At 54.7% G+C, this 11972-nt stretch overlaps 3 protein-coding genes and 1 long non-coding RNA gene across 11 annotated transcripts in view; 1 reads left to right on the top strand and 3 right to left on the bottom strand.

Moving 5' to 3' along the window:
• Positions 1-459: 459 nt before the first annotated feature.
• On the bottom strand, positions 460-6366 carry Rdh5 (retinol dehydrogenase 5). 4 transcript variants are annotated; one of them, XM_076554048.1, is made up of 6 exons: positions 6059-6364; positions 5619-5777; positions 4709-5053; positions 4326-4584; positions 985-1148; positions 460-779 (listed from the first exon to the last, which is right to left on the bottom strand). In XM_076554048.1, exons 3-6 carry the CDS (start codon positions 5016-5018, stop codon positions 556-558), a joined length of 957 nt encoding a protein of 318 aa, XP_076410163.1. In that variant the 5' UTR covers positions 5019-5053; positions 5619-5777; positions 6059-6364; the 3' UTR covers positions 460-555. The 4 variants fall into 4 exon arrangements, with proteins under 4 accessions (XP_076410163.1, XP_042119447.1, XP_006987428.1 ...); XM_042263513.2 differs by lacking the exon at positions 5619-5777 and having other exon boundaries at positions 6059-6366; XM_006987366.4 differs by having other exon boundaries at positions 5619-6270.
• On the bottom strand, positions 1566-4315 carry LOC143269179 (uncharacterized). The gene is made up of 2 exons (XR_013045575.1): positions 3040-4315; positions 1566-2850 (listed from the first exon to the last, which is right to left on the bottom strand). It is a non-coding gene; the product is annotated as an uncharacterized LOC143269179 (long non-coding RNA).
• Positions 6367-6399: 33 nt separating the features above from the next.
• Positions 6400-10517, bottom strand: Bloc1s1 (biogenesis of lysosomal organelles complex 1 subunit 1). Of its 2 annotated transcripts, none has more exons than XM_006987307.4 (4): positions 10340-10517; positions 9589-9661; positions 7038-7170; positions 6400-6579 (listed from the first exon to the last, which is right to left on the bottom strand). In XM_006987307.4, the coding sequence occupies exons 1-4, from the start codon at positions 10398-10400 to the stop codon at positions 6469-6471; spliced, it is 378 nt and encodes a 125-aa protein (XP_006987369.1). In that variant the 5' UTR covers positions 10401-10517; the 3' UTR covers positions 6400-6468. The 2 variants fall into 2 exon arrangements, with proteins under 2 accessions (XP_006987369.1, XP_076410168.1); XM_076554053.1 differs by lacking the exon at positions 10340-10517 and adding an exon at positions 9740-9973.
• Positions 9007-11972, top strand: part of Itga7 (integrin subunit alpha 7) — a 34760-nt gene continuing 31794 nt past the window's right edge. For all 4 annotated transcript variants that reach the window (XM_076554039.1, XM_076554037.1, XM_076554041.1 and 1 more), the window contains exon 1: positions 9007-9248. In XM_076554039.1, the coding sequence (XP_076410154.1) occupies positions 9031-9248 (218 nt within the window). In that variant the 5' untranslated portion in view covers positions 9007-9030. The remainder of the gene's footprint in view (positions 9249-11972) is intronic.

Genomic DNA, 11972 nt, shown 5'->3' with positions numbered 1-11972 from the left:
CAAAGCCTGGCCAGCGGACGGACTCCTCCCCTCAGCCCTCAAGGAGAGAATGGTTCAGTTGCTTGTCTCTGACCTGTGTGGCCAGTGTCCCCGATTCTTAGCCTTAGATAACAGGGGAGTTTAAGTATTTCCTTCTTCCAGGGAAGCCACCCAGTCCTGCCCTGACCATCCTCACCACCTTCTGTCCCCAGAAACATTAGATAACGCCCTGCCAGGTGCAAACACTCACTACCCCACGTAGAAAGATCGGACAGAAGTGCCCTCTGGTGGCCATCTCTCCGAGTGCAGCTCCAAAGAGCATCTCCAAGTGCAGGGCAGGTCCTTACGCCCCCCAGTGGACAACACAAGTTTTGCAGGCACCAAAGAGGCCAGAGAGTCCCGGTCCTGGGCAGTTTAGGGATTTTTTAGATACTAAATCTTGCCAGGCTCCCACAGGTACCTTCATTTCTGCCCACCTACTTTGCCTTTTAAAGCAATACGTATTTATTGAGAGCCGACTCCGTGCCAGGAACGGGGCAGCACCAGAGTGGAGACAGACAGAGTGGAGAGCTGGCGTCAGTCAATTGCCTGGGCAGGCCGGGGAAGGACCCAGGTGAGCACAGCGTCCACCAGGCTGGCCGGAAGGTAGGAGGCAGGCAGCCAGAGCAGCTTGGCGTCCCAGCCTGGGCTGTAGCGGGTTCGGGGGTGACGAGCTGTCAGGGCATGCTCCAGGCAGCTGGTCACCTTAGTCAGGTCTGGGTCACAGATCAGGTTCATGATGCGGCGCTGCACCTGGAGATCTTGGAAGATGCTTGACGTTAGCGTGCCCATGCTCCCTGCCTCCCTCCATCCCATCTTAGGCCGTCTTACAGATCACCTGCCCAGTCTGGGGAGTGGCACCACCTCCCCCTGCCTGCCCCCTTCCTCTCTACGAGGCCTGACCTTTCTGGCGCCCCCCCCCCCCACCTTTCCTGTCATGCACTCAGTATGTGCCCAGCTACTCACAAGAAGTGAGGAAGGCTTCCCCATAGCGGGCCTGTGTAGCCGGTGGTAGCTGGGCCCAGCAAGCCTTCAGGGTGTTCTCCAGACTCTCCAGGTTGGTCACAGGGGTTCGGAAGAAGCCAGGCTCCACAGTGGAGACTCGTACTCCAAATGGAGCCATGTCCCGCCTGGAGGGTGGGCGGAAGGGTTTCTGGGTTTATACCCTAGTTTCCAGCGTGAGGGATCTAAGATGGAAAGGTGTCAGCAGCGTGGGGACATGTGTCCTGACAGGAAAGGCTATTACTGCTGGTTGGGCTGTGCGTGGTAGGTAAGCGACGGAGCCACACCGTCACCAGCCCAGGGGAGGTATCTTCACTCTGTTTTCCTTGTATTTTCTTTTTAAAAAATAGCATTATTTATATGTGTATTGCATGAGTTCACGTGCACCGTGTGTGTGCAGGAGCCTTCACTGGTCAGAAGGTGTCAGATCCCTTGCAACTGGAGTTACAGGCTGTGATGAACCATCTTGTAGGTCAGGGAACCAACCCTGGGTCCCCTGCAAGAGCAGGAATCACTGTTATCCTCTGAGTCATCTCTCTGGCCCCTTGTTTTTGTTTTCTTTTTTTTTTTTTTTTTTTTTTTTTTTTTTTTTTTTTTTTTTTTTTTTGGTTTTTCGAGACAGGGTTTCTCTGTGTAGCTTTGCGCCTTTCCTGGAACTCACTTGGTAGCCCAGGCTGGCCTCGAACTCACAGAGATCCGCCTGCCTCTGCCTCCCGAGTGCTGGGATTAAAGGCGTGCGCCACCACCGCCCGGCTTGTTTTTGTTTTCTGAGACAAGGTCTCATGTAGCCCAGGCTAGCCTTGAACTCCTGGTAACTTCTGTCTCTACCTTCCATGTGTTTGGATTACAGGTGTGAGCCGTCATGATAGTCTGGATATTTCTCATTTTTAAAATTTTATGAGACAGGGTCTCACTACGTACCCGAGGCTAATCTTGAACTTTTCTTTTACTTAAAAAAAAAATGTACTTACTTGTGTGTGTATGTGTGTGGCACTGTCCATGTCTGGATGTCATGTGTGCGTGCATGCGTGCGTGCGTGCGTGCGTCCCACTGTCCATGTCTGGATGTCAGAGTTCAACGTGCTTCTCGCCTACCATGTATGTCCCCTGAACTCAGGATGTCTTTTTTTTTTTCTTTGAGACAGGGTTTCTCTGTGTAGCTTTGTGCCTTTCCTGGATCTCGTTCTGTAGCCCAGGCTGGCCTCGAACTCAGAGATCTGCCTGCCTCTGCCTCCCGAGTGCTGGGATTAAAGGCGTATGCCACCACCGCCCGGCCCCCTTACTTTTTCTTAATAGTAAATTTTGAGGTACTACAGGCCAGACAAAATTAGTGTGTTTATTTATTTTGCTACAGGGTCTTACCATGTAGCCCTGGCTGGACCAGAACTCACTATGTAGACCAGGATGGCCTTGAGCTCACAGAGATACTCCTGTCTCTGCCCTGAGTGCTGAGATTAAAGGTGTGCGCCACAATACCTGGCAAAATCAATGTACTTATATAACCATTTACAATGTGGCTATATAAATGTGTAAAAACCATTATTAGCCCGAAGGCAGCTGAGCCCGTCTGGGTGATAGCTTCAGGCTGCCAGTTCTCGATCCAGAGCCTCATTCTGTAGCTTCCGAAACATAAGCTTGAGTCTTGAGTCGGGTGTGAGGGGTCTGGATTGGTATCAGCTGGTAGGTGACTGGATGGTTGGAGCAGGGGTCCATCCCACTGCCCTGCTCTGGCCTTAGAGATCCCAGGGTCCCTGTGTTCCACCATGCTGACTGGGAGAACAGGGGGCACGAGACAGTGGAGCTGTCTGTCGGGTGTGGTGATGAGGGCAGCCTTCCTTTTTTTTTTTTTTTTTTTTTTTTTTTTGGTTTTTCGAGACAGGGTTTCTCTGCGTAGTTTTGCGCCTTTCCTGGAGCTCACTTGGTAGCCCAGGCTGGCCTCGAACTCACAGAGATCCGCCTGGCTCTGCCTCCCGAGTGCTGGGATTAAAGGCGTGCGCCACCACCGCCCGGCGAGGGCAGCCTTCCTTACTAGTTAGTTGGGCTCTACCTGAACAACTTGGGCTTCTGTCCCAAACTGAGACTCTGCTGCTCCCATGGTCCTCTGAGCGCCTTCGTAGTCTCACCGACTTTGAACAATATTGTTTAAACTGTTATGGTAAGGCCTACGTGGAGTCATGTGTCTGTGATCCCAGCACTTGGATAGTGAGTTTGAGGCCAGTCTGGGCTACAGAGTGATGCCTTGTCTTAAAAAAAGAAAGAAAGAAAGAGCTGACTCAGCGGTTAAGAGCATTAGCTGTTCTTCCAGAGGATCAGGGTTCAATTCCCAACACCCACATGACAGTTGCAGTGGATCTGATACTCTCGCATAGACATACATGCAGGCCAAACACCAATACACATAAAAATTTAAAAAAAAGGGGGGGGGGCTTCTGGTCTATACAGTAAGACCCTGTCTCAAAAATGAGGGCAGACCTGGCCTAGGGGCATGTCTCAACGCTCCTACTAAGTAGCCAGAGCTATTCATGTAGAATGGTCAGGAGAATGAAGTGAGAAAGTATGAGTTCTTCTACTATTAACAGTGATATGAGGGGCTGGTGAGACGACTCCTCAGGTAAGGCCTCTTGCCATCACCCTCATCACCTCAGCAAAAGGACAGACTCCCATACGTGCACTCGACCTGCACGCCATGGTACCTGTTCATGTGTGCATGCATACACACAATAAGTACATATGTGTGCGCGCGCGCGCGTGTGTGCGTGTGTGTGTGTGTGTGTGTGTGTGTGTGTGTGTGTGTAAATGCCACTTAAAAATGAATGACATAAGGCTTTCCCCAACACACCTCTCTTTGCTCTGAACCCCCATGAGGTCTCACTCGGATTTAACAGACTTGGAAGGAAAAAACCAAACAGAGAGAAATAACCTAGTTGGGTGTGTGGTGGCTCACACCTGTAATCCAGTGCTCAAGAGGCTGAGATAGGAGGATTGCCAAGAATTTGGGGCCAGCCTGGACTACAGAGTGCAACCCTGACTCAAAAAATAAGTAACCTGCCTGGTGTGGCGGTGCACACCTTTAAGCCCAGCTCTGGGGAGGTAGAGGCAGGCTGGTTCTGTGAGTTCCAGGTCAGTCAGGATGACGCAGTGAGACTTGTCTCAATTACGCACGCACGCACACACACGCACAGTGTAAGCTATTTAAGGACACAGCTTGTAGGTGATAAAGCTTGGGGTCTCAGCTATATGTAACCCTGTCTCCCCTTCCATTTCTCCTAAGTTCTCCAGGCTGGGCCTGTGGCTGTGCATCCTCACCTCAGGCTGTCAGAGAAGGCCTCCAGGCCAAACTTGGAGACACAGTAGCCCCCGCCATTGGCTGCGAGACGACCCAGGACGCTGGTGATGTTGACCACCCGGCCCCGGGCCTGTTGTAGCAGGGGCAGCAGGGCAAGAGTGACCCCAATGGGACCCAGTGTGTTCACGTTCAGCACGTGCTGGAAATCGTCCCGTGTCAGCCACGGCGTAGGTCCGATGACACCAGCCACACCAGCATTATTCACCAGGCCAAAGAGCCCTGTGGGGAGATGACAGACACAGGGTGGGGGTTTTCTGGCGGTGAGGCATTCTCCGATGTCTCCTTCCTGGGAGGATTTGAACCCCATGCTCCCCCACAGCCTCAGCGACTCCATTGTACTCACCAGTTTCTCCAACGTGCGTCTTCACCCACTTGGCAACCTGCTGGACATTCTGGGGGTCAGTGATATCCAGCACTGTTGTGTGGAGGCGGGGGGAGGCCATCTGCTGTAGGTCTTCTGCCCCAGAGGGGGTCAGGCAGCCGGCCAGGACTTGGAAGCCTTTCTGGTCAAGTTGCAGTGCCAGGAGGCGCCCAAAGCCTGAGTCACAGCCAGTGATGAATATGAAAGCGTGGCTGGCAGGCAGTCTCTGCCGGTCTCTGAGCAACCACAGCACTGCCCACAGCAAGGCACCGAGAAGCAGGGGCAGCCACATGGTTAGGTGCGATGCCCTGCAGATGGCAGCCCAGACTGGGCAGGAAAGCTTGTCATTTCCTCTGCCCCTTTAGCCCTGGCCCCTAACATCTACTTAGCGGGAAATGTCTGGTCTGAGCAGACAAATCAAGAAACTATCTGCTTCGCAGATGATTGGCAAGCTATGGCTTATTGTGCAAAACAGATGTGGGCAAACACTGTCTTTGCAGCTAATGAAATAAACCCGAGCTGGTCCTGTGTGCAAACGTGTTATGTGTGGGAGCAGAGGGACCTGGATTACCATTGTACTTTCTACTGATCCAGGAACATCAAAACCCTCTGAATGCATTCCTTGCCTTGCTTTTGGAACCAAGAGCCCTGCATTTCAGTCCCGGTGGCCTCAAAGTTACTGTGTGAGGCTGGGCGCATTTACTCTGTCTTGGGACCCATTTTCTCATTTAGCAAATTGAACTACACTACCTACCAGGCCCATCCCGGTGTTGTGGAAGATCAAAGGGATGACGTGAGGACAATGCCCAAAGCTTGAATCTTGGACGATCAATACATGCCATCCCTAGCTGGTCTTTTTATAGCACCCCCCCCACCCCCACCCCTTACGTACCTCTGGGGAAAGCTGGCAGGCACACAATGTGTGAAGCTGTAGCTTTTTCGTCTGCTTAAGAGACTTTGCTCTCGGACTTCCCAGGCTCCCACACTAGCTACAGCTAAGGCCAAAGTCTGGAGGGGTGGACTCTTGCTGTGGAGCAGGACTGTTAAGTGTCTGTATGTTTGTGGGGTGAGGGCAGCGGTGAGGAGGAGGAGCAGCTAAGAGGCTGAAGCCTGCCTGGCTGAGCTAGGTTTTGGCAGAGGGCAGTTCTGCCCAGCCCCCCCCCCCCCCTCAGGCGGTCTTTCTCAGCCTGGGCTCCTGACCATTCTTGCCACTGTCTCCTAGGAGGTGGGAACTACCAAGGATGGCAGCTGCCCCTCTCTGTGGGTGGCCCTGGACCTGCCATTTTTCTTCCTTCTCAGCCCTCAAGTGCCCCCCAGGAATTAATCTCCCACCTGGCCCAGACTCATGACACTGCTTAGTGGCAGCCGGGAGAGCACATGAGCGTGTGGTGAGGCAGAGAGCCAGAGCTGAGGACTAGGCCTGCTCCCCGACTCAATTCTCCTCTGCAGGAAACTGAAGTCTGGAAGTAGAAGGTTTTGAGCAGAGGCCTCCTCTGGGCAGGCACGAGGCACACTTTCTGCGCAGCTGAAAGGCACCTGCACCAGGTTCAAGGAAGAGTAGATGCAGGAAAAGGAATGTCGCCACCCTCCACCAAGTCTCTAGTCCCACGGGGAGATCACCTCGGAACCCCCACCACCACCCGGGAGCTCGTGACTCCGTCCGACACACCACGTAGAACGGAAGCTTGTGTTTTATTGATGGCCCCACCAGTCTCCCTCCCGTCGGGGCGGGTGGAGAGGGGCTAGGACGGGGCGGACTGGAGCTGCCCTTTGTAGACGTACTCCAGGGCAGTGGCAATGGTGCGCATGTCCAGCTCGATGCTCCGAGCCCAGTTCTCCACGTCCCCGATTTCCTGGCGAGGGGGAGAAGAGATTGGAGGCCAGGAATCAGGGTGGGTAGATTACGCCTCGTAGGCTGGGGTCACTTACTCAGATACACCAACTGCTTGTCTGTCTGTCTGTCTGTCTGCCTTTCTTTGAGATGAACCACGGCAACATTGCTCAGGCTGGCTTCAACCCCTGGGCTCCAGCTGTCCTCCCCCTCCTTCAGCCTCCAGAGCAGCTGGAACAACGGGTCTGTGGACCCTACTGAGGGTTTTCTGCGGAGCTAGGGATTGAACCCAGGGCCCTAAACATGTCACTGAGCCACATCTCGAGATCCTGCCTTTTTTCTTTCTAGCTTTCCTGACACCAGAAGGCGTCTCTGGGGCCATCCCCCCTTCGTCATCAACCTTAGGTCTGCGGCGGTTATGAGACTGAAGACAGCCAACGGGGGCTCAGAAAAAGGCAACGATGTGGGGGTGTGGCCCACCTTAAGTGCCTGGTTGAAGTTCTCCACCATTCCAATCCACTGGCCCGTCTGCTTGGCAAACTGGGCAGCCTGGACCTGTAGGGTCTTCACCTCATGGTCCAGCTTCCTCTGGTTCATGTAGGCCTGGGCCACACTAAGGATTGGAGGAGGGAGGATGTCAGCTCATCCAGTACATGGGGGCGGGGGGGGGGGGGAAGAGAGGTCTTCAGGGCCTATTACAAGGGTGGGGGATCAGTCAGGAGGTAGGACTGGGGAAGCCTTGGGGTCCTGGCCTTTTCCGGATGTGACCCAAATGAAGCAGGCTCCTTCCTCCAACCCTAGGGTTCCCAAGAAAGCCAATTTGGGAGCTGACTAGAAACATACCATTTCTTATCCTCTCAAGGAGTCTCTGTAGCTGAGATGGGGTAGGGAGGGTTAACCTGGGGATATCCCTGAGGAAGAAGCTGGGAGGGAAAGGGGGCGTGGGAAAAGTCAGCAGCAGGGACACATCTGGCAGTGATTTGAAGCCCAGTGATCTCTGCAAGACGTTGGGAAGGGAATCAGGCCCCTCCCTGAATCCCGGGTGGGTTGGGAGAGTAAACCCCTCTCCTTAGGAACCCCGGGTCAAATAAGCCTATCCCAAGAGATTTTCTTGTCTCTTCCTCCCCCTTTTGAGACAGGGTCTTATGTAGCCCAGGATGACCTCGACTTGCTATGGGGATGACGCTGGCCTTGAACTAATCCTTCTGCCTCTACTGTCCAAGTGCTGGGATTACAGGCATGTGGGCATCTGCTACCACATCCAACTCTCACTCATCCGTAAAGATGAGTGAACACACACACACTCACACACACACACACACTCTCTCTCTCACACACTGTCTCTTTCTCATACACACACACATACTCTCTCACACCCACACATACACACACAGTCTCTTTCTCATACACACACATAAATACACACACACACACTCTCTCTCTCTCACACACACTGTCTCTCATACACACACATAAACACACACACTCTCACACACACACACACTCTCTCTCACACACTCTTTCTCTCTGAGACACACACACACACTCTCTCTCTCTCACACACACACACAGTCTCTCTCTCTCTCTCTCACACACTCACACACACACTCTCTCACACACTCTTTCTCTGAGACACACACACACACACACACATACACACACTCTCACACACACACACACACACACACTCTCTCTCTCTCACACACACACACACACACACACACACACACACACACACACACACACTCCTGTCCTTGCTCCAGGCAATACTTCTTTCCTGCTCAGGCAGACCGCTGGCTGTGGCTACCATCATAGCAGGGCTGGTGCTTCATCTCCCACCAATGGTTTTTGCTTGGCCTTTTGTGTGACCACTGTCCCCTCTCTCACTAGCAGATGACCTTTTCCTTCCCTATCCCAGAGCTCTAGGTCAGTAAGGAGACTCCACATCCGGTGCCACCACCCACTGGAATGTGTGGGGGCAGAGGAGGCAAAGGGTGTTGCGGGGGGGGGGGGGGATCCAAGAAAGTGGGCAAGGCACCTGACAAGGGCTGAGACACACTAAGCCTTTGTTTCATTTTCTGGAGACCAGGAGCTGTGGGTAGCAGCACAAAACCCTTTCTAATCTGGATTTGGCTTAGCTGCCCTCTAAGCCTGAAAGCGGGGTGGCATACAGCAAGCAAGTAGAAAAGAGAGAAGCCAGCCGGCCTCACAAATGGTAGCAAAGGAGGTGCCAGTGTGGAGACAAAGGAGACCACAGGCCCCAACCACAGCCATTCCCCCCCCCCATCTCCCCTCAGATGAGTAATGGAGATGACCCCTCCCCCGCCTGCATGACTCCCTTGGATGACTCAGTTTCTGGATCGACAACCCAGCTCTGCTACGTGCCCCGTGCCCCGAGTGGAAGGCATAGTATGTCATATGTCACTCCTTGCTTCCCGTAGACGGACTATCAAGTCACCATCTCTGCACTCTTATGAGTCACACAGGTCCAGGAAATCTTCTCTCGAGTGTTTGGCTATCCCTGGCCTTCTCGTTGAGGGTTGAGGTGGCTGGTAGGGCCCCTGGGGACCCGGAAGGAAGGGAGAGGACAGCCTGGCTGTCACAGCTCTTGACATCAGCTCTTCCTCACTTGTACCAGCTGTGCTACCTTCTTCCTGCCAGCTGTTTCCCAGGCTTGCCAGAGAGTAGGAGGTGAGGAAGGGAAGGGGCTATGTGGCGAGAGAGGCTGGCCTTCCCTCCCACCCAAGTGACAGCTGGACTGAACAGGGTGAATCGAGCTGGCCAGATGGCATCAAGTGGTGCCAGGGACGTTAGTGTGGGGAGGGGGAATTCTGGCTGCTTTCTCAACCGCTGCAGCTGCTTAGGGGTCACAGCTGACTCAAGTCTCCACGAAGTTACATTAGGCGGGGTGGGGTGGGGTGGGGGGGAGATCAGGGGGGTGACTGGGGCACCCGGATCCCTCAGGACGATGGCCCAGACCCTGTCTAACCAGGGTGGATGGAGGGAACGAGTTGAGGGAGGAGGTTCGTACCCCACATTGAGGTGGTCCACCAAAGCTTCGGTCAGGCAGGTCGCTGCGGTGATGGCCTCTTGCCGCCTCTTCTCTGGGGAAGGGGAGAGGGGTTGGAGTAGACTTCGGGTTGGAGAGGTGGGGCTGCTAATGGGCTCCCCATGCACTTTACTCCTCGTCTGCAAACTGCCCACTGACGTCAGACCTCTGAACAAGGACCTCCCATACATAGAACAAACCAAACCCCTTTATTCTGGAGGTGAGGAAGCTGGCCCCCTGGGCGGGGAAGGGACTCCCTCAGGCACGCCCGGGACGCTCCCCAGACACCCCTTCTCCCCGACTTGGATCGGTGGATCGGCAACCCCAGGGTTCCCAGTCTGGGCCCTGGGAGAGCCTTAGCCGTGGCTGCAGACCCGCGGGAACCCAGCCGCGGGCGCGGCGCCCAGCTCCCGCCCACTTCCGGGCTGAGAGGCCGCCTGGGCCAATCGGCATCGCGCGTCAAGGCCCGGGGGCGGGGCTCAGGCCCGGCCTCGGCCGGGATTCGGGGCGTCGCCGAAGGGACCGGGTCGGCGGTGCCAGGGGGACCGGAGCGGGTGGGCAGGGGGACGGAGTTCGCACAAGTGCCGCCCCGAACGCCCTGCCCAGCGCTCGGGTGGGCCGCGGGCCGGCGCCCGCCCCTCGATCTGGGAGGTTACCCGGGGTGCAGGCTTCCGGCAGCCGCGAGGCCGGGGCGGCCGGGGGTGGGGGACGGGGACGGGGACTCTGCGCTCACCCTGCAGCTCCTTGCGTTCGTTCTGCTTGGCCTGGTGTTCCTTGAGCAGGCGGGACAGCATGGTCGAGCCTGGCTGGGGTGTGCGTGGGCACAGCGGGGCTCCCCCCTCCCTCCCTCCCTCGGGCTGCGGGAGCCGGATCGCGCCTTGGCTCCCGCGGGGCGAGGGTCACGTGATCGCGGCGTCATGTGACACGGGGAGCCGCCCTCTCTTGGAGGCGTTGGGGGCATCGGTGGTGAATATCCAAGGGAGGGGAGTGGAGGGCTGGCTGGTGGGTGAGCTGTTCTTTTAACGGGGCTGATTTTCTTTCCCCCCCGAGTTGGAAGCGCTTTTCCTATTTGTTTAGCTGGAGAGTTGGTTTTCGCATGCTCTGGCTGTCGGGCCCTGCGAGGGCTGGTGTCCTCATGCTGTCCGTGTTACCGGGGCAGCCGAAGCTCTCCGAACTCATTGAAATTCTTTTCCTTCCCTCACCTTACTTCCTGGCACTGCTGGCCGGTTCTCACTGGATTCCCAGTTTCCTCTCGCTGGAAGAGAACGCTTTCTTCTTCTTCTCTCCCAGCCCCCTGGTCATCCCACCGCCCCACCACGGTTCCCGTAGCTCTCTCTGGGGGGATCACGGCAGCGAAGCATTTTAAGGCCCCTTAAGCGGCCTTCTAGGGAGCTTTGCGACTGTTGCGGGCTGTGAGTGGTGAATGTGCAAGTCCATCCTTGTCCTTTTGTGGTCAGGGAATGCGGACCCACGTTAGTCGTGGCAGAGTGCTAACTGCCAACGTGAAAGGTAAATTATGCAATGCCTCTCTAAGGAGGAATGCTTCCAGGATTAATTCCAACAAGAAAAATTATAAACATCATCAATTTATTGCTGCTGTTACAATCTGTCTCTGTCTCTTTCTCTGCCTCCTTGCCTCCCGTCTGTCTGTCTGTCTGTCTGACTCCCTATGCTTTTCAGGATGGCCTGTAATTCAGGAACCTTCTGCTTCAGCCCTGCAAGCAACTGGGGCGCTGGGGTGCATTACGAGTGTGCAGACATACCCCGGCATGGTGGCACACTCCTTTGATCATCTTAGCACTCCGGAGGCAGAAGCAGGGGGATCCCTGTGGATTCGAGGACGGCCTGGTCTACACATATAGCGAACTCTGGGACAGCTAGGACTACACAGAGAGATCCCGTGTCAAAGCCAAATCAAACAAACAAACAAACGAATGATCGAACCACAAGACACCAAATGTGGAGACGTGCTGGGCATTCGGTCAAAGTTTACCCATGCAATAATAGTTTTATTGTTAAAAGGTGATTAGATTAATATTTAGCTGATGCAAACCTGTCAGGAGTTCTGAGGTGGAAGAATGGGGAGTTCTAGATCAGTTTGGGCTACAAGACCCTGCTCTGTACTCCCAATTAAAAAACAACATGGCCGGCCGGGCGGTGGTGGCGCACGCCTTTAATCCCAGCAATTGGGAGGCAGAGGCAGGCGGATCTCTGTGAGTTCGAGGCCAGCCTGGGCTACCAAGTGAGTTCCAGGAAAGGCACAAAGCTACACAGAGAAACCCTGTCTCGAAAAAACCAAAAAAAAAAAAAAAAAAGAAAGAAAGAAAGAAAGAAAACAAACAAACAAACAAACCAACCAACAAACC

This window comes from Peromyscus maniculatus, chromosome 18 (genome assembly GCF_049852395.1).
Source record: "Peromyscus maniculatus bairdii isolate BWxNUB_F1_BW_parent chromosome 18, HU_Pman_BW_mat_3.1, whole genome shotgun sequence".
Taxonomy (NCBI): Eukaryota; Metazoa; Chordata; class Mammalia; order Rodentia; family Cricetidae; genus Peromyscus; species Peromyscus maniculatus.
This window is presented reverse-complemented; position numbering and strand designations above follow the sequence as displayed.

What these genes read in the sequence shown, in the direction of transcription:
- Rdh5 (XM_042263513.2), bottom strand. Translation starts at nt 5,018, where the DNA reads ATGTGGCTGCCCCTGCTTCTCGGTGCCTTGCTGTGGGCAGTGCTGTGG. An exon ending in GACGCACGTTGGAGAAACTG is followed by an intron (nt 4,585 to 4,708) that starts GTGAGTACAATG and finishes ATCTCCCCACAG; the next exon opens with GGCTCTTTGGCCTGGTGAAT. An exon ending in GCCTTCTCTGACAGCCTGAG is followed by an intron (nt 1,149 to 4,325) that starts GTGAGGATGCAC and finishes CCCACCCTCCAG; the next exon opens with GCGGGACATGGCTCCATTTG.
- Bloc1s1 (XM_006987307.4), bottom strand. Translation starts at nt 10,400, where the DNA reads ATGCTGTCCCGCCTGCTCAAGGAACACCAGGCCAAGCAGAACGAACGC. An exon ending in GTGGACCACCTCAATGTGGG is followed by an intron (nt 7,171 to 9,588) that starts GTACGAACCTCC and finishes TCCAATCCTTAG; the next exon opens with TGTGGCCCAGGCCTACATGA. An exon ending in ACTTCAACCAGGCACTTAAG is followed by an intron (nt 6,580 to 7,037) that starts GTGGGCCACACC and finishes CCCCCTCGCCAG; the next exon opens with GAAATCGGGGACGTGGAGAA.